The sequence below is a fragment of the Vipera ursinii genome (assembly GCF_947247035.1).
Source record: "Vipera ursinii genome assembly, chromosome: 1".
NCBI lineage: Eukaryota > Metazoa > Chordata > Lepidosauria > Squamata > Viperidae > Vipera > Vipera ursinii.
Window position 1 is genome coordinate 115,507,334 of NC_139512.1, and position 20,714 is coordinate 115,528,047.

General features: G+C 37.6%; 1 protein-coding gene across 1 annotated transcript in view; it reads right to left on the reverse strand.

Annotated features, from left to right (window-relative positions):
• STX3 (syntaxin 3) overlaps nt 1-20,714 on the reverse strand; it is a 38,631-nt gene that overhangs the window by 11,881 nt on the left and 6,036 nt on the right. The window contains exons 2-7 of the mRNA XM_083348202.1: nt 5,401-5,478; nt 4,476-4,575; nt 4,125-4,199; nt 3,144-3,211; nt 2,459-2,567; nt 671-744 (exon numbers count right to left, since the gene is read on the reverse strand). Coding sequence (XP_083204328.1) covers nt 671-744; nt 2,459-2,567; nt 3,144-3,211; nt 4,125-4,199; nt 4,476-4,575; nt 5,401-5,478 — 504 coding nt within the window. The remainder of the gene's footprint in view (nt 1-670; nt 745-2,458; nt 2,568-3,143; nt 3,212-4,124; nt 4,200-4,475; nt 4,576-5,400; nt 5,479-20,714) is intronic.

The window sequence follows — 20,714 nt, forward strand, 5'->3', positions numbered from 1 at the left end:
TTCCCAAAATTTATGTTGCTAAGTGAGACATTTGTTAAGTGAGCTTTGCCCCCATTTTATGACCATTCGTGTCACAGTTGTTAAGTGAATCATTGCAATTGTTAAGTTACTAACACGGTTGTTAAGTGAGTCTGGTTTACCCATTGACTTTGTTTGTCCGATTGTCGCAAAAGATGCTCTCATGATCTCAGGACACTGCAGCCGTCATAAATATGAGTCAGTTGCCAAGCATCTGAATTTTGATCATGTGATCATGGGGATGCTGCAATGGTCATAAGTGTGGAAAACAGTCCTATGTCACTATTTTCAGCCATTAGAGCAGGCATGTCAAACATGTCGTGACGTCACGTGACGTATCGCGATTTTTTGCCCATTGCCAGTAATGGATGAGCGTGGTTTCAGAGTGACACATCTAGCCCTAGGGCCGGCAGTTTGACATGCCTGCACTAGATGAACTGTTGTAAGTCAAGGACTACCTGTATATATATATTTCACTTTCACTTCCCATCCAACTCATTGATTCTTCTATTGCTACAATCAATAACACTCAACACCATTAGGGGAAAAAACCCAAACCATCCTTCTTGCAAACCACCAGCATTTAGGATCATAAAGTTCTTTTTTATGAACACCCCCCTGCCCCCCCAGCCTGCTTCACATACACACTTACCCCAGAAGTGAATATTGAAGGATTCCCACTCTCTAACATTTCCTCTAGTTCTTCATCTGTTGTATTTTTCCCAGCTGCATCCCAAGGAAAAAAGAGAAAGCCAGAATGTCAACTCTTATAATATGAATGAACATGTTCATGCCCATTGTAAGAATTAATACACAATAGGTAGGAGGAAATATAATGCTTAATTGCACTAATGCCATATAAACTGTCATTATTCTGTTGTAATTTGTTGTTCCATAAAAGCATATCCAAAGTGTATAAAATGAAAATAATAAAAAAAGAAAATTGGGTATAATATTAACTTTAATGTGAGGAATAATGTGATTATCATACATTGGCTAGTTTAGAGAAAACATACAAGTTTCAATGAAAGCGCATTTTGTGTGAACAGAATGGAAGATTGGTAAATGAATGCAAAAGGATATATGTGTTGAAAGTAAAGCACATATGAAAATACACAGGTTTGGCAAGTGGTTCAGCACTGAGCAAGAAGAGAGCCAAGAATGTGTGCTGTCACCTAGTTAATTTAATGTCTTTATGGGTGAATAGTTTTGATGCTGTCAAGAGGTGTCTTAGTTGAGAGCATGAACGGAGATGTATGTTACTATGTGCAGGTAGGCCTCAAATTACAATCGCCATCGGGACTAGAATTTCCATTGCTAAGCAAGGTGATTGTTAAGTGAATTGCACTTTATTTTATGACCTTTTTTTTGTCATGGCTGATAAGTGAATCACTGCAGTTGTTAAGTATGTTTTGTATGTTTTCATTATGTGAATCTGGCTTCCCCCGTTGTCTTTGCTTGTCGGAAGCCAGCTGGGAAGGTTGCGGATGGCAATCATGTGATCTTGGGATGTTGCAACCACATGCCACGCACCTGAATTTTAATTACGTGACAGTGGAATGATGATAGCCACCCAGAGTCCCCTTCAGGGGAGATCAGTGTCATAGAAATTTAATAAATAAATAAATAAAATGATGCAACGGTTGTAAATGAGAGGACCAATCATAAGTCATTTTTTCAGTGCTATTGTAGCTTCAAATGGTCACCAAAAGAATGGTTATAAAATGAGGACTCTCTGTATGTGCTGCCATCGTTTGGGTTACAAACGCAAAAAGGAGCAGGAATTTAAAAATAAATGCACTAAAGACAAAACCCCATAGCTTTTCTCCATAATGATCTGTCCTTAACCCATCTCAGTCTTCCAGTTGTGCACCTGCTGCTACTATAACTGGAACTATCCACTTTCCTGGTTTACCTAATATACTAATACTATCAGGTCAACATCTTGAGGATTTCAATTTTCATTTTAAAGGTATTCCTACTTCTGAAGGCTAAAAAGGGTAGAGTAGATTTAAAATGGGAGCAAGGGCCAACTGATTTTCAAAAATCAGCAGCTTAGCATGGAGGTAACTAAGTATTGAGATGAAGTTTGCATGGCATTCTCTTGCTGATACCTGACCAGCCATATTGAAATGAGTATCAAAATTCAGTGTCATTCAGATTTCATGACAGATGAAGGACCAATATCAAATAAATGGTGCAGAGCCATTTTCTCAACTTGGACCCTTGAAAAGGGAGCAAATGGGATGTATTTTGAATCCCGTGATTGGAAACATCATAAGGAGAGTTCAACAACAAGATTCTAGATGATCCCAAGTCCGTGTAATGCCTCTGTCAGAAGAGTTCCATTTTTAAAAACAAGGCAGAATCATTTCTCTTCCAATCTTTCAAGATCCTACATTACTCAGGTGATATCTAAGGCAAACAGAAAAAGACTTACTGATCTCAAGCTGTCGTTGGATCCTCCCTTTACTCCGTTCCCGGAAGTCAACCTGTGCCTCATTGTATTTAGTCATCACCTCCACAAATTTTCGGGAAAGAACTGAATGCTGGTGATAAGAAAAATAAGTCATGCTTCAGAGACCCTGGCTTTCATTCTATTTCAAATAAAATCTACAGCCTTTGTTTTGTTTTTGGTAAATGAAAATTTAAATATGCCTTAATTTGTGTCTTAAAATAGTTACTAAATACTGTATCTTCTAGCTAATTTATTTTTCCCTTTTCCTTTTATTTTGAAAAACATGAAAAACCGTTACTTCTGTTTGTTCCCCAAAACTATTTTCAAGGTATTTAAAATCATCAGAGTTTTGTCAAAGCATTAAAAACAGCTCCAATCCTGCAATCCTTCAAAATTAAAAGGTATTTTGTATCTAGTAATTCACTTGCTATGTTTAAATTGTCACTTTACTTCCCTTTTAATTAAAGCTGGGTTTCAGTGCTTAATTTGGTCGTTGGAACAGTTAAGCCCTAGAGCTTCTCATGAAATGTGCCTAGGAATCTGAATATGCTAGTCCTCATCAAAAAATATGGTTCTGTCTAATCTATATCATTCTGTATCACTCACTTACCCCTTGCTAACAGCTGGCGAAGTCATTTTAATCCAACCACCATGGAGCTCCACTTACCTGGGACTTCCGTATCCTCAAATCAGCTGATGATCGAGCCGCATCCTGCTCAATATTCTGCTCCATACCTATGCAGCCAAGAAAAATGAGGAGGTATCACAGTCTGAAAGGAACACTGGCTATATTCTGCAGAGTTAATCCCTTCTTTGGGTTGTATCTGTTGATACTCTGTTTGTTATGACCTGCTTCACAGGGATTTAAAACTAATCTAAAGGTTTTAAAATGTGGGAATTTTTTTTAGAAATTTTATAATTTTTATCTAAACTGTTTTCATGGTGGTATCTCCAGGTTGGGATAGTTTTATCAATGAGAAGTGATTAGAAACTTTAAACATACCTTAAAGATATCTAAATAGGGATATAAGCATGGATTAAAAATCACTCTCTTTGTGCCATATAAATAAACATTCAGTTTTTCAACACATCAAAGAAAAGCTTAAGAAAAAAATAGTAATTTTAGAATAGACACTAGTACAGTATTGTACTATAGTGTAAACTGACAGAATTTATGGTATTTCAAAACAAAGGGAACAAAATGCAGAGCAAAACTGGGAAGAATAAAAGCTCTTCAATATGACTTCCAGTACTATAATCCTGTGAATCTTAAGTCACTTGTTAGCATTTGAAGTGGTAGGTTGTTCAGGTAGGAAGAATAAACCTAACTGTGATTTCTTAGCTTTGAGCATGGATTTGATTTTGACATTTAAAGGGAACAGTACCCTCCCTTTATGTAATGGCTACCAAACTTTTCCCGAAGGTGGGCATCTTTCACTGTGATTGGCTTTCAGCTCTGCACCTGTGGAGGGCAGAGAGACTGGGGAAGATGTCTATGGAATTAATTATGTGCTCACAAGATTCGCATCTGGCATGTAAAGGCAGCTAAGCAAGCAACAAATATTTAAGCAACACAAATAAAATTTAATAATTGTTTAAGCGATACAAATAAAACAAACCCAGCCTCTTCCAGGAAGAGGTCTCTTACTTTTAAGTTTGTTTCGAACAGCATTGGCCGTTTTCTTGATTTCTGCCGTCAGCTGCTCCAGATCATCCTTTGTCTCTACAGAACACAAATAGATTTCCTCTAATACCAGTAGGAGAATAGCAGTAAAGATCCTTTCTCCTTTGCACCACACACAGCACACACACACACACACACACACACCAGTCTAGATGAATCCATTCAAGATGGCAAATAATTTAGCTTTTTCCAGAAGCTGCAACCATCTTTCTACTTTTACCTGACACAGATATAATGTTTTAGAGAAAATTGAGGAGGATTTAGGCTCAGAATTTTTAAAACACTGCATATCTGAAAACAATACACCCTACTCACTTGGTTCAGGGATAGGAGCAGACAGGATAATGCTGTACAGCTTTTTTGCCTCTTCTACGTTCTTTGAAACTTTGTCAATATTCTGCCGAGTCTCTTCAATCTGCAAATTATGAAAAGATGCTGAGAAGGAATCACTGCCAGAGGCCAAGAAGGGAAGACCAAATTCTGTCAAGTCAGTTGAAGGCTCAAAGCTCATTTTCATTACAGGAATTCACACAGAAACAGCAATAGCAGCAGCAATGACCATTATGCAAGTGGTGGAGAGTGCTTTCTTATCGTTGGAGGCAATTGTATGATGTTCTTGCCTCATTCTGCAGGCAGTGATTTGAAGGGTATATTTTACAAAACAAGGCAGACCTTTCTTCTGCATCAAGCAAAAGTGCAATTCATCTTCTATTTACTCCCACCATCCCAGCTACAAGCTGGGGGGGGAATCAATATTCAGTTGAAGTGGTATATTATTTTCACCAATGTCGGTAAAAGTGTGAGCTTTGCTTCTGGTTCGTATTTTGATCTACCAGTAGACTCAGTTTCCCCGATGGCCAATCTAGACATATATATGCACTAGGGACCGACCATTTACTCCACGCTCATATATACAAATGGCATATATGTTTAAAGGTAATATTTTTAAGATTATGTTCACATTCACTCTTTATGGCTTCATGAACACCAATGCAGAATTCAGACCTACATTCTTCGCTGCTCCTAGCATCACAACAGTTTGCCTCACCCTATCATTATAATTATTATCGTCCTCAACAACTACTCAACTACCCTAACCCTAACCCTAACTTTTTGCGTCTCCTCCAGTAAGAGCTTTCACAGCACAATTAAATAAATCTCACAATGTTCCACACTTTTATTATTCTAAAGCCCCAGCTTTAATTTCAGAGCTACTTTTTCTTTTCTCAGCAATGTTTACCTCTGAAAAGAATTCGTCCATGAAAGCAGTGTTGTCAATAGCAATTTCCAATTCATCTTCAGCGTCATCATCCTGCTTCTGCAAAGAAACAAATACAGTAACACCAATTAGAATCATATGGTTCTTGATTTCCTGAATCTGGCCTGGTGAAGGAAAAATGCAGAATCTATATCGGCAATATTCACATTGACAAAATGACAATAATCAAATATATTAATTTTCTTAAGCCACACAAAGACATGCAAGTTGGCCCACTTAGTGAAAATATAATAAAAAGACAATGAAACAGCTCCCAGTGTGAGTTATGGCTGACTGACAACAAGTGGAGGTGACAACTACCATGAAGAAGAAAAGATCAGCAAGTAGACTGGTCCATTGAATCTCTGGAGAAAGAGAGATTTGGGAGATCCTCACAGGTACTCTGAATGGCAACATCTCATGAGGAGATCAGGAAACAGTCTCCTGCAGTTATCAGCACTAGAAGCTAGGGGAGACAACATCTTCTCCACAGAGGTAGGGCCGTTCATAAGGACATACAGCCAGCCAACTCACTTTCTAAATACATTTGTAAATGTTCAATTTAACCACTTTATGGATATTAGAGACCTTCAAAACAGCAAGCTTAATTTGACACACAGTGAGTTTTACCTTCTTCAGATTTAAGAAAATTTAAGCAGAGACTTAAGAATTTAAAATAATATGCAATTAGCCAAAAGGGGTTTTGAATTAAGAAAGTTTTAAACAGATTGGGAGTCCAGAGAGATTTGGAATATTGGTTATTTTTGCTTTAAGACTTACAAAGCAAAAACATAAAATTAAATAATAAACTCATGGACTGAAATGGAATGAAGCTTGTTAGAAACTGAAGCTTTATGAATATTGCAAATGGACACTAGAGGGAACTAAAGAACCAGACAAAAAAGAATTAAAATGACTAAGCTGGCTACAATATACCGTAACTTTGTTTTATTTTAAAAAGTTTTTATAAACTGGACTGAAATATTAATAACTAATAGAAAGAATAGAGATTTCAACGGATAAACGTTTAGACATTATAGCGTTTGAAGGTAAGGAAGACAGCAAAACTGAAATTATTAAAATGGGAATACAAAAGCCAAATCAAGAAAAGGACCTTGACATAGAACAGCTACAACAAAAAATTCTGGATGAAGCCTCTTTATGGGATTTACAAAGTACCGGTAATCTGATAAAAGCTTTGAAGACTCCTTTTAAATGCTAAAGAATGATGAAAGATCAAATCCCGGATGTCACAGAAATAATTTAAAGGTCAAGATTGTGCAGAGCAAAAAGAAGGATATTTCTGCTAACTCCTAATTGGTTTTTTTGCTGAAATAGGATTAAAAAAATGATGATTTCTAAATTATAAAAATCTATGGGGAGAAATTTTTTTTATTTGTTGCTTCAAAAGGGGATAAAAAATAGTATATTAGCTTATGCTCAGTGTGATGAAGGTTAAAAGCCATTTATTTATTATTATTTTTGTTGCTTCTTTTCTACGTTTTTCTTTTTTCTGTACTTTCTGTACTTTTTTCTTCTAGTTTAGTTTGTATTAGTTTTTACTGTGCTTATTAAATGCATCAATAAAATTATTAACAAAAAATGAAAAGACAGTAAACCTAGAGAGAATTGGCACAGATCTTGCATTAAATGTGTTCTGCCACTGCTTTGCCACTAATATCAAAGCCAGAGACGACAGTTGACAGAAACAGTTCAGTTCTACAATAAATAAATAAATAAATAAATAAATATAATAATAATAATAATAATAATAATAATAATAATAATAATAATAATAATAATAATAATAAGATGATGATGGAAGGGACCTTGGAGGTCATCTAGTCCAACCCCCTGCTCAGGCAGGAAACCCTATACCATTTCAGACAAATGGTTGTCGAGTCTCTTCTTTAAAACCTCCAGTGTTGGAGCATTCCCAGCTTCTGGAGGCAGGTTGTTCCACTGATTAATTGTTCTAACTGTTCTAACTGAATTACAATAACTTCATAGCATTAACTAACCATGATTTAAGGAATACAAAGCCTACCTGAATTATTGTTATTGTAGTTATCCTTTATTGTGGCTTTCATTTACTTTTTGGAAACATGCACACAAAAACCAATGACCAATTGGGGAAGAGGGTTCATGTGATTTTAATCTGCTCAATTAAGAAATTTAAACAACCGTGAAAGGGCCATTTACAGGAAAGTGTTTTGTTTTGGGAGATTTTTGCACAGAGCAGTATCTCAAATCCACACTTTTTCATATTGGATATCAAGTTTGGATAAAGACAAACGTGGACATTTCCTTCTGTACACATTTTCTCATTTTACAGAATTAGTTTCCACATATTTTTTTTCAGTCCTCCTACTTTGCAATTTGCATTCTAAGAGGGGGGAAAACACAATTTCTTACATTTCATCCACAAGTACCTTGAGGCCAGGTTTTTCATTAGGTAAAATTAGAGAAGACAGATCACATATGGCATTATTTATTTTCAACATTAACGTAATATCATCTCACTACAATATACTATGGTTTACATACATTCAAAACACCATTGAACATTCACATTTAACTAGAGAGAAAATAAGTGAATAAAAAAGATAGCAAAATATTAATCCTAATCTACTGGTGGAAAGGTGGCAGGTAAAAGATTTTAGTCTTTTCTCAAAATGTGCCCTACCACTGTCCCAATTTCTCCTTTGTTCTTCACTCAATGGCAATACATCTGCTATGTCTGATTTTGTTGCACTTGAAGTAAGTATATGCCTACTTCGGTGCCTGGGATGCAATCTTGTGATTGTTATTCATGCTGTTACTCATTATTCATGTTGTTCATTGAGGAACATTAGCTAAACAATCTCCATCTTTATAGCGATTTATTCTATCTTAGGTAGGAAGGTTGTAAAAGGTTGCCAGGCTCTTAGGACAAAAGATCTTAAGTCACAAAAACAGCTGACTGGGAATTCAAATTGCACAAAGCCAAGAACTTTTAAAGGCCAGGACTTGGGTTTGGCTAGTCTAAAGAAAAGAAGAAATACAGGAGACATGATAGGAGTATTCCAGTATTTGAGGGGCTGCCACAAAGAAAAAGGTGTAAAATTATTCTCCAAAGCATCAGAGGACAAGACAAGAAACAATGGTTGGAAACTGACCAAAGAGAGAAGCAACCTAGAATTAAGGAGAAACTTCCTAACATTGAGGACAATTAACCAGTGGAAGAGCTTGTCTTCAAAAATTGTAGGCGCTCCATCACTAGTTTTTTAAGAAGAGACTAGACAGTCACTTGTCTGAAATGGTACAGGTTCTCCTGCTCGAGCAGGGGGCTGGACTAGAAGACCTCCAAGGCCCCTTCCAGCTCTATTCTATTCAAAGGTCCAAAGATCAATCAAATATAATTATGAATTGCTGCTTAGTTAGGCTAGGTTTCCATGTTATTGCTGGAAACAGAGGGTTTGTAAAATCCTCCTCCAGAGCGCAAACTTCTTTTCAGATGAATAGTTCCACTTCAAAATGCTTCTATTTATTTGTATGACAAAATAAATATGGGAAGTACACATATTTTTCTTGCCTACAAGCCAGAAACAATGTGTTTACAGAAGACTGAAGCCCCAAAGAAAGGAACAAGGAAGAAACATTTCCTACTTGTACTTTTTTTAATGCAAGAAGTATATTAAACACAGGATCTCTTCAGGTAGGCTGGTATAGGTGACCAAAAATTAAATATTTCACAGCCAACCTCTTATCTCACTTAATTCACCACGTGCTATTTTAGCCCTTTTGAAATAAGTTTTAAAGTAATATTGTGACTGGACTTGCCAGCAATTCTCATTTCATGGTAAAACAATATTCCATGCTAGTTTGGAGTGTTTTGCTGAAAGAAAACATTAGTACAGCAGGAAGGTAAGGTAAAGGGGAGAAAGATATTGAGCCACTCTCATGGAGTTCGTAATTTGCCACCACCACAACCACAGCATTTTTGTGCTGTTGACCAGGAAATAGAAGGGAAAGGCAAGATGTCCTCTCACCAATGACTATCCGATGCCTAAAGAATCCAAGAACAAGCAAACTCAATAGTTCCTTTTTTCCATCTTCTTTTATGGAAAAAAGGGAGGAGAGAAATGCAGTAACCCAGAGAGGCATAAAAAGTCTTATTTCTAAACAGCAGAAGTCCGGTTTCTGCAATGAAATGTTTTCAGAGTCTCACAAAATGGAGGTCAGAGGTTACATTAGTTGAACAGTCACTGAGTCATCTGGGCCAAAAGGAGCACAGCTAATCTCCCATCTAGTCCTGAATGTGCCTCACACTGAACAAGCAGCATTAGCAGACTGCGTTTAGAGGAGGAGACTTGTTTGCTCTCACCACTTTTAGGAATATACCAATTACCTGCATATAATCACCTTCCCCTTTGGAGAATTTGTCCTTCTCCAGGCTTTTCTTGCAAAGCTGATGCGAGAGAGGCTAAAAACTTTCCATTTCCTCCTTCATCTTAACCTACATTTGTTTTACACAGTGGCACTGCGGAGATTCTCAACATTCTTATCCCTCTAAAATATGTTTTTGTAATACAGAAAGCAAAGGCTATGAGAGTCTCATCCTTTTCCCAGCATCATCAGTGCCCCTTGGCTCTCAGCAGGGTGGGAAAGGAGAAAATGCCCCAATTCGGCCTTTGCAGGAGCATGTGCATGCTGCATTCCCCAGCCCGAGAAAAAGCAGACCAGATGGCTGCTGTCCTTATTTAATTGCATTACACCAACATGCTTGACAAAGAAAGCCTTTAAGCTAATGACTGGGGGGGGAGAGAATTCCACACTAGGTTGTACACAGAGAGAAGACCCCAAGTTGAGTAGAGAAGGATGGCAACTCTGGCAACATGTAGGCACTTGAGGGGTGGCATTTTAGGATCCATTAAAATGAGATAGATTGCCTACACAACCATTTTGGTCCAGATACGTAATCACATTTGTAGTAAATATTAAATACTAAACATGCAAAATGTTCAAACAATGTACACATGCACACACATAAATAAGGAACCCATTTTGTGTACATTAATTCCAATTTCTAAATTTCTATGTCTTCTAGTAGTTACCAGACTGGATTGCCTAGGATTTCCCATTTTTAAGGACATCCTTCTCTAAGGGCATTCCCAGTCATAAAAATAGAAGGTGTCTACGCAATGATGTCAACAACAGCAGACACACAAACTGCTATTTCGCTCTCAGGGCATGGGGTGTGGAGAAGTTGCAGTTGTCAACTGTGATTCATCCCTAGTACTGAAAACAAATACCTGGGCTCCATCCATCGCACCTGAAACTCAAGGGAGGAGGCTGTTCCTTACATGCCACTTAATTGTTTTCTTTGAGGAGCTAAACAGTAGGATTGAAAGACCACCAGAATGTCTTTCAATGAATATGTTATTAAAATATTTTTAATCCATTGCCAAGTACAGAAATCACCTACAGGTACTCCTTAAATTACAACTGTAATTATTAAACATGGAATTATATCACAAGTCATGTCAGTCATTCAGCAGGTTACCATGAGACCACACCCTATTTTACCACCTTTCTTGTGGCAGTCATTAAGCAAATAAGTGAACCCATTGTACGCAATGGGCATTTTGCTGGAAACCAGAAGTAAATGCTGGTTTCAGGCAAAAATCATGTTAAATCATGGTCACAAAGGATGCTGCAGATAACTGTAAAATCAGGTAACTGCATCCAAAATACGATCACATGACTGCTAGGGGGTGAAGGAAAGCCATTGGAACTTCAAAACCAGGTTGTAAATAACTCTGGGGAGATCTGTCATACCTCTGTTTGCTAAGCAACTCAGTCATAAGCTGAGGACTGCCTGTATATATTTCAACACCATCGCTCTCCTTAAATTCTTTGGTACCAAACTTGGTGATAGATTAATGTGCACATAATAAATATATTTATCCTCAGCAAATCAACTAAAACTGTATTATAGAGCATAAGGAAGAATACCTTGAAGGAGATATGCAAGCTTTCTTGCCAAGTTGACAAGAAATATAACATATTTTAAGTCCCCAACAGTCAGATAACATTTGGAAGTATCTCTGGCAGATATCTCCCCAATTCATCGAACTATAAGTAATAGAAGGAGGGAAAACATAATCAGATTTCCGATGTCCTGTTATTACAGCTGATCTCAATAAAAGTAGTTTTAACTTTTCTCTAGAGTAGATTTCTTGGTTTGTTGTGCTCAGTCAGGCTTACAGAAATGGTAGAGTCAGAGCTGTTGTCATTCACAATTAATACGCACGTTTCAACCTAGATAGCTTTCAAGATAACTAACAAAATATAACTTATATGATTAAAATCTTATTAAAATGTTTTAAATGACTACTAATTCAAACTAATCTGCTTAAAATGAAAGTTTTTATTTCTTTTCCTAAAAGCAGAAGGCATAAGGCCCAGCACAACTTCTAAGGGAGTGCATTCCAGTGTTTGGAAGCAACTCAGAGACAGTATCTTTATCCAGATGGAGCACTGATCCCAAGTTTATTTATAATATCAGAAAAGATTATTGAGAAAAGATGGATTATACGTTGGCATGAGGAAAAATCAGCAGAACAGCTAAAATGAACATCTGTATTCCCAGAATTACAAAAAAATGCAGGGAAAAGGATTTGGAACACTTTTATCTATTAGCTTAAAATATTCATCAAACCTTTGGTTCCTCCTTTGGAGCTACTATTTAAAGCAGGGGTCTTCAAACTTGGCCCTTGTATGATTTGTGGACTTCAACTCCCAGAATTCCTCAGTCAGGCACACTGGCTGAGGAATTCTGGGAGTTGAAGTCCGCAAGTCATAAAAGGGCCAAGTTTGAAGACCCCTGATTTAAAGCCATGTTTCTGCTAATAATTATTACAGACTATATTTACTGACTTTTTCCAACCAAATACACAGCAGTTCTACTGAGACACCGGGGCATTTGAATCTGCAAGCCAATGCAGCCAATATTTCTATTCAGCTTTACAAATTCACATTTTAGTTCATCCTTCCATTTTTTTCCAGTCTCCCACACCAATTTTGTTGAAGGACAAAAGTACTGATAATGTCTAACATTCCACTTCTGAGATGCTGCTTTTAAAAGCAAAACCTTCTGTGCCAACTCTTGAAATTGAGTTTTTTTTTGGTATAAACTACAGAACTCTCCCTGTTATCAGGCAATGTCAAATACATATTTAACCAGTCTACACATTGCGACATGTGGTGGATATAGAGTTGGAAGAAAAAGCCACAACACACTGGGATGTAGGATGGAAGGCTGAACAGAACAATGTAAATGTTTCTCAACCTCAGCAACTTTAAGATGTGAGGGCTTCAGCTCCCAGAATTCTCCCAGCCAGAATGTTGAATGGGATAATGACCAGACAAGGAAACAACACTGAGCAGGCTAGGGGAATTCTGGGAGTTGAAGTGAACACATCTTAAATTGCTGAAGTTGAGAAACAATGACAATGGGAAATATGAACAAGAAGTACTGGGTATTTCCATTATTGCACTAAGCACTCGAGTTATTTTGTGTTTCTAAAAATAGGCTAATTAAAAACAAAGTTTTTCAAGGGATGTGAATGCTTTGCCTTTAACATATCTGATATTTTCCATCCTTATTAAGCTATAACTTTTAATGTCACAGAGATTCAAAATGTAGAGCACTTTATTTAAACTCTGTTCTGTAGGCAGAGAAACATTTCTACCCTTGGGGAAATCGTTTTATTCAGGAACAATGAAGATATTTAAAAACATGTGTAGCCCTAATCCTAGCCTTCCTGCTTTCCATGATTAGGATACTGAAAAGCTTGTCAGGTGAAAGCGCAATCTTACCCACTCATATTCCTCAGATATCTCACATGTAAACATGCTAGAGGGGAAAAAAAGCACCTTTACTTTCAGGAATATAATGATCAAAATAAAAAGGAAAGTTATTTGCTCCTATATCTCAACCCACACTTCCCAATTCCCAATTTTTAGCCATTTTGTAAAATTGCATTTTAAACACAGAAGGGAAATATGTAGTGCACAATTGCTGGAATTCTTCCAACCACTTTACCAGCAGTTGGGAGTGTTTCTTCTTTCTTCTGAATAATGAAATAAAATGTTGTGATTTCATTTACTGATGTATACTGGGAAGCCCAGGCATACTGCAAATGTGCAGCTCTACATCATTTGATGGGAAAGGGGATGTCTTAGACTGGAATCCTCAGCAACATGCTAAGTTATTGTCCAACTGCCTCTTCCACAAAGATGCATTAAGGAAAATTGGGGATTTTTTCTCTCTGCACAGATCCATTTTCAAACTCATTTTTTCTAAATCTGGCTTCTTCCCATGCAACAATTTGATCCTGTTCTATTTAGCTAGGCGACAGGCAGGCAGAATCAGGATCCACAGTTTATTTCCCACATTCTATTGGGTTGGTAGAATAAAATTCTAAAATTTCTAGTCACTGCATACAAGTTAAGAGAGGAAAAACAAACCTAAATATTTACACATCAAGCTGACAACAACTACCATTCAAAAGTTTTACTCAAAGAAGGCTTCTGAAAAGTTTTGGATCGAAAAGCATCCTTTACCGAGAGGTTCCTTGGTTCTTTTGCTTATGCACAAATTTGCTGTTGATGTGCACAAACAAACACTGGCTGCATCTTCTTGCTTACAGTTACAGTGCTAACCACATTTATATGGAAATTTCCATCAGTTTCAAGTATTATGACACATGTGCCACAGCTGGTTAAAACAAGAAGTTCCTGAAAAGGACAATGAGTTTTAATCTGCACTTTTACGCATGAACTTTCCTGAGGGTTAACATTAATTTTGGCATTTGCCACCTCTCAAAGCCATTCATAGCACACTGGGTGGAATGAACTTGTCATTAATATGAATTCCTGGTACAATAGTTACAGTTTACTATCTGTGGTTTCCTCAAAACCAAATTTAATTATGCATTTTATTAAAATGATAGCTGTTTTTTGAGGGGGGTTGGGTATTAAGTAAATGGGAGTACTTTGCTCCCCTCAAATTCCCCTGCTCCCGATCCACCCATTAATTGTAAAACAAAAGTACAAAATATTGCAATTTTTACCACTAAATTCTGGCACTGCTAGGCAGGCAGATATGCCCCACAGGCTACACATTGCCCACCACTGTAATAAATCATGATTCCATACCATGCCTTACACAATATGTCAGTCTAGCTATCGTCTAACAAGTTGTACAAAGCATCCATATAACTCTGGAAAGAAAGATAAGACTTCTAAGGTAATTATTTGATGCCAATCATCATAAGGGAGTGGTGGCAAACCTTTTAGAGACCAAGTGCCCAAAACCCGCCCCGCCCCTCTGGCCCGCCTACCTGCTCTGCCGCCTGCCCCTGCTCCACCCCCGCTCTACCCCCTGCTCCACCCCGCCCACTCACAGGGCTACCCACCGCCTCCACCGCCCGCTGATCACCCAGACGGCCCTGTAGCACCATGGCAGCCATGCCCTCCACCCACACCCAGCACCACCATCTGTGCGCTTCGGGGTGCGAAGGTGGAAACTTGTCCTTGCTGCCTGGCTGCCATGTTCTTGGCTGTGCTGCTCTTCACAGGCCATGCCTGGGGTCGACTCTCTGGGGGGGTCTTCTGGTAAGGAGGGGTGCTGGGGGAGGCGGGGCTGGGGCAATTGCATGTGTGCCCACCGAGAGGGCTCTGAGTGCCGCCTCTGGCATGTGTGCCATAGGTTTGCCACCAATGTCATAAGGCATTTCCTTTAGCAACATTTAAATTTATACTGTTCGAAGAAAGCTTACTTACAGTAAAGAAGATAACAACAGGAAACAAAATTGCTCCAAAAAGAAACAGAGATTCAACTGGCATGACAATAATAAGGAAGCAGGAGTACTTTGCCTAGTGCCCACATTAGTCTCATTTTGGTCCTGTAGAGAATAAGGAAAATGATCTTGAGGGAAATCAGCAGGCCAAGGTAAGAGGGCCTAAGCGGCATTTTTAAAATCCAGAACATCCAGGTAACAGTCAGAAACAGCCGAGATGAACACCTCTTTAATTCACTAAACTAGAAGGGAGGTACAACAAAATCAGAGTTGTATGTTGCTGCTATTCTAATCGGTCTCAATAAAAAGAGTTGCAGACATCCTAGGGAGTTGATTTCTGGTTTATGTAATGGGGCTGACAAGTACCAGTTGAAGACTTATTTCCTCCCTCCCACCTTGTAATTGCCTTTAAACTGTGCTTTAATTGTTTTTAATTCCCATTGTTTTAGATGACACTGCCTTGGTTCTTGTTTTTAACTCCTATGATTTTAGATAATAATAATAATAATAATAATAATAATAATAATAATAATAATAATAACAACAACAACAACAACAATAATAACAATAACAATAACAACAACAATAATAATAATAATAATAGGAAGAAGAAGAAGAAGAAGAAGAAGAAGAAGAAGAAGAAGAAGAAGAAGAAGAAGAAGAAGAAGAAGAAGAAGAAGACGTAGTAGTAGTAGTAGTAAGGGACCTTGGAGGTCATCTAGTCCAACCCTCTGCTCAGGCAGGAAACCCTATACCATTTCAGACAAGTGGCTGGCCAGTCTCTTCTTAAAAACGTCCAGTGTTGGAGCAGTCACCACTTCTGGAGGCAGCTTGTTCCACTGATTCATTGTTCTAACTCTCAGGAAGTTTCTCCTTAGTTCTATGATATAATACTGTCTTGCTTCTATCTGGTTGATATGTCATTTCATTTTCCATTTTATTTGATATTATTGTAGATGTTTTTATTCAAACTGTACTTATTGTACACTTATTGTAAAGTGTCCAGGGACCTTTGGCTATTAGGCGATTAAGATTTTTAAATAAATAATTTGTCATATGTCCTATAGAACCTCCTGTACCCTTCAAACAGTATTACTCTACTGTCACGGTCCAAAGACTTTAGGCATATGTTCCCTGCAGCCTTCAACCGTGACATACATCCAGAAGTCCTTTACTCTCACTACACCCTGCCAAACCTTAGCTACTGAAGCAGCTATCTAGCCAATTCCCCATTCAGAGGGATATGGGAAGAAGCAGCACGCTCATTTAACAGATCATGCTGATTATCCCTGGTGGTTGCCACTTCCACATTTTTCAGTTCACACAGGAATTGCTGTCCATACACCCTGTAATATATAACCCATCTTTATCTTTTTAAGGAAGTATATCTACATTTTTTAACTCAGGAAACCACAATGAACAGCATGCATTCTGTTATCTGATAGGGACATATATGCTATTTAATTGTGCCTGTTTTCTCCATAAATGAATATGCTGAGAGGTAAAAGGGTTTGTGTGTATCTGTCTATCTAGCTATCTTACCCAGAAGGGTTGATTCTATTACTGGCAGTACCAATTCTAACAAACTTTCATAACAGAAGTTAGGTTGGAGGCCCAAATGTCAAGTTCCTGCTTAGATGAATGAACAAACCATGTGTTTTAGAGCAACTTGCTGTCTCATAGGGTTGTTATGCAAGCAAATTAAAAAGTCAATAATCTCTGTTTCCCTCACTTCCACACCATACACCCAAACTGTTCCTTTAGTCTGTTTGCAAGCTGACTTCTGTATACTCCAGAACTGTTCCAGCAAGAGCCTGTGATCAGATTTGTCATATAGGAGCCTCTACATGTGCTGAACTGCAGTGATACCAGTAAATAGAAAGACTAATTCTTGCAAACTCTGCTTTAACCATTTGCTGTCACTATCCCTTCAAAAAATAATTTAAAATACTGTCTAGTGGTAAAGGCACCAGGGTAGAAACCAGGAGAATGTGAATTCTAGTTCTGCCTTAAGCATGAAAGCCAGCTGGGTGACTTTGGGCATCACCTTCTTTCAGCCCAACTCACTTCACAGGGTCACTGTTGTGAAGGAAATAGGATGAGAAGGTAGTAGGTGTGTTCATGCCTTGAGATATTTACAAAAATAGTAAAGGCAGGATATAAATAAATGCATGTAAGTACTTCTTGGTATGTAGAAAGCATTCTTCCCTACAGATGAGTAGGAGGCTTGCCTTCCAAGATCAAAGCTTCCATATATGCCGGAAGCTCATCTGGTTGGAGTGACTTGTGCCTCTGAAGAGAACCTACTGACAGCTGGTGAGAAAAAAAATAAAAACAGATGCCCTCAAATCAAGCTCATTTCCTGGAGTTTCATGCAGTTTTCATGGTAGTTGATGGAAACCACTTGCCACTGCCACTTTTGGGATTTATTTATTTTTTAATTTCCAAGTCAAGACTGCAATCCTGGGATTTCCTGATAGTCTCCCATCCAAATATAATATTAACTTGGTCCAACTCTAGTTGAGGTCAGTCAGGGTCAATTAAGCACCTTCATTTATTGTGGTTTCTACAGATGCTATAATTTTTCTAAACCTATGGTTTAAATTAATAGGACAATATTCACAAATGATGCATAAACATTTTAGAAAAGGATAACACAATTACAGTAAAACTTATCAGAATTTGTTTCATTTTAATTTTTAGCCAAAGAAAAGGTGACCTTGGAAATGAAAGGGTGCTTCAGATACTGTCAGCTTTGAAATGGCCTCCACAGGAGACTTGACTGGTAGCTATTAGGAGTTCTATCAGTGCCAATTAATGACCTTTTTCATTTTTTTAGACCTCTTTAAAACATCAGGAGTCTGATATTATTTACCCCCTAATGCATGTTTGAAACATTTGCCTTTTAATTATAGGTAGATCCATCAAGAAGATTTGTTTATTTTGCTTTTAATGACTAAGTATTTCAAAGAGAGGAGCAAAAGATTTCTAAATATGTTGAAAAATAAATTTGTCTTGAGCAGTGACACCCCTGTCCATCTGACTCACTCTTTCCTTTATAGTTTCAGCTCTGTTTTTATGTAGCTTGTGGTTTAGTCTAATAAAAATGTAACTTGCTCATTTTGTGAGAGTTTTGCAAGACATACACATTCCAAAGTAGCAAAGAGGATAAGGGTCCTGCCATTTAGATTCAGAGACGGAATTTATCATAAGGTGAAGAATCAAAGTCAAACGAAATGCCTCCTCTCTTTATTTCTAAATCTTATTCTGAAGGGTTTTCTTTGAATAACCAACCAAATTATTCCAAACTCTGCCTGGAGATTTAACAAGTTCTGTATTTTTTGCTTGATTCATAGAAATTTTTGGAATCCATGTGATATCACTGATGAGCCAAAGCAGTAAAACCAAGCTACACTTGACAGAACAAACTTCACCTGTTAAAGAAAAATATATTTATTTATTTATTTATTTATTTAGTTATATTTATATACCGCCCTATTCCCTGAGGACTCAGGGCGGTTTACAGGGAATTAAAAATCCAAAATACAAAAATTAAGAACCAAATTAAAAAATATTAAATTAACCCTGTAGTCAGTTAAAAAGAACCCCAAATTAACCGGTATCTAAAAAAATACTTTCTGTCTGATGATCTTTTCCCAGGAATGGGGTTTTAAGCTTTAAGAGCTTTGCTTTTTTATACAGAAAATCAGATATTCTCATGATTTTAGGATTTATATAGTTCCGAAAAGATTTCACTCATGCAAAGGGGGAGGTGGGCGGAAACAGGAGGAATTCACATAAGTTCTAGATCTGATATTAAAAGCCATATCAGGAACATACCATTCTTTATGTGGTAAATATAATTGTTATAGTTGCACAGTATTTTATTCTTAAAATATAAATTTTGAACTGTAGCAGAAGTATAGCACTTCGGATTACAAGCAAAACCTAAGGGAAAAAAACTAAAACACAGTAACAGTGTCTGCCCACAAGTCATAATACTTTAAACATATGAAGATATTATTGTTGATAGTGATGTATTAGCTGGATGAACCTTGGGGTGTGGTCAATCTAGAACTTTCTTCAATAAAAAGGATGATGGTAAATAGCAGGTAACTTGAAATAATTTAAGCCTCCAATTAAGGCTACAACTCTTGTGTAATAAAGAAAGGGACTTTTCACATTTCACCTTGTTGTATTACTAAATTGTAAAGAGATAGTCCAATTTAAGATTTTCTCTTATAATGGACATTCAAATTGTAGTGTTCAAGCTATATACATCCACTTCAGGAAGTAAATAGGAAAAGGAAGAGGGGTACAGTAATATATCTAGAATGGTAATATATGCCCCAAAACTATTTTACTTTCTCTTTAAAGAGAAGTAAAAACATGTTTATGGGCACATTATTTCACATTTCAGTTGACATAATCAAAGACTTACATGCTTGTGAAGACAGCATGCAAATCATTACACAGAGAGAAAATTACCGTAAGTGGCCTAGATAGTGAGACTAAATGTTTTTCCAAACCACCCAGGTCCCCAGACACAGAAACAGCATCCAGTAGTGTGATTTTTTCCCCCTCTGATATTTGGACGAATACCATTCAGAGCCAATGTTCTCACTCAGATGAGACTACAATCAAAAGCACTGCAGGACACAGGCTTCTGTTTCTGTCATGGATATAACACTCAAGGAATGTTATATGCAGTTGTGCCAAGAAAGCAGGAAAAAACTCCATGCTGGAATGTTTCTCTTTCTGAATGTTCCCTCCACCTGGAAACCTTTTCCATCAAGAAGGGGGAGGGAACTCCCTCCCTAGTTGCAATCCTCCATAAAACCACTGCCTGTTTGGAACTTGAGTTCACAGAGGAATAAAAATAAAATTAATCCCCTTCCCTCTGAGCATTTTATCTTCTCTTCTCCTGATTGATGGTTTTATAATCCTTACTAAATCTGTCACTTCTTTCCTCCCTTCGCCAGGCTCTTTCTGAAGCCTGGGCAGAAAAACAAGTAGTTCATTTGTGCAAGGTCCTCATAACCATGGTCCATTCCCTCAAAATGTTTCATGGACTTTGGATCTTTCAAATAAAGAAAACCACAGAGTTCTCCCTTTCAAGTTCAGGAAGAGAAAACAAAAGGTGGTTTCCCTCACTGGATTAATTTCTGTGCCAGGGAAAGCAAGATAGAGTTATAGGGAGAGGTCACATCTGGTCTTTAACAGATACCATGCCCCAAGGAAAGCATTCAGAGAGAGAGGGAGGGAGGGAGGGAGAGGGAGAAGGGGAAGGGGAGGGGGAGGGAGAGAGAGAGAGAGAATAATCATCCACTAAACTGCATCTGTATATCTCTATATGAGATCATACAGCAGAGGTAGGCCTGTTCAGCAACAAAAAGGACAATTATACATAACCCCACCACCACCCACCTGCTAGCTAAGAGAAAAGTC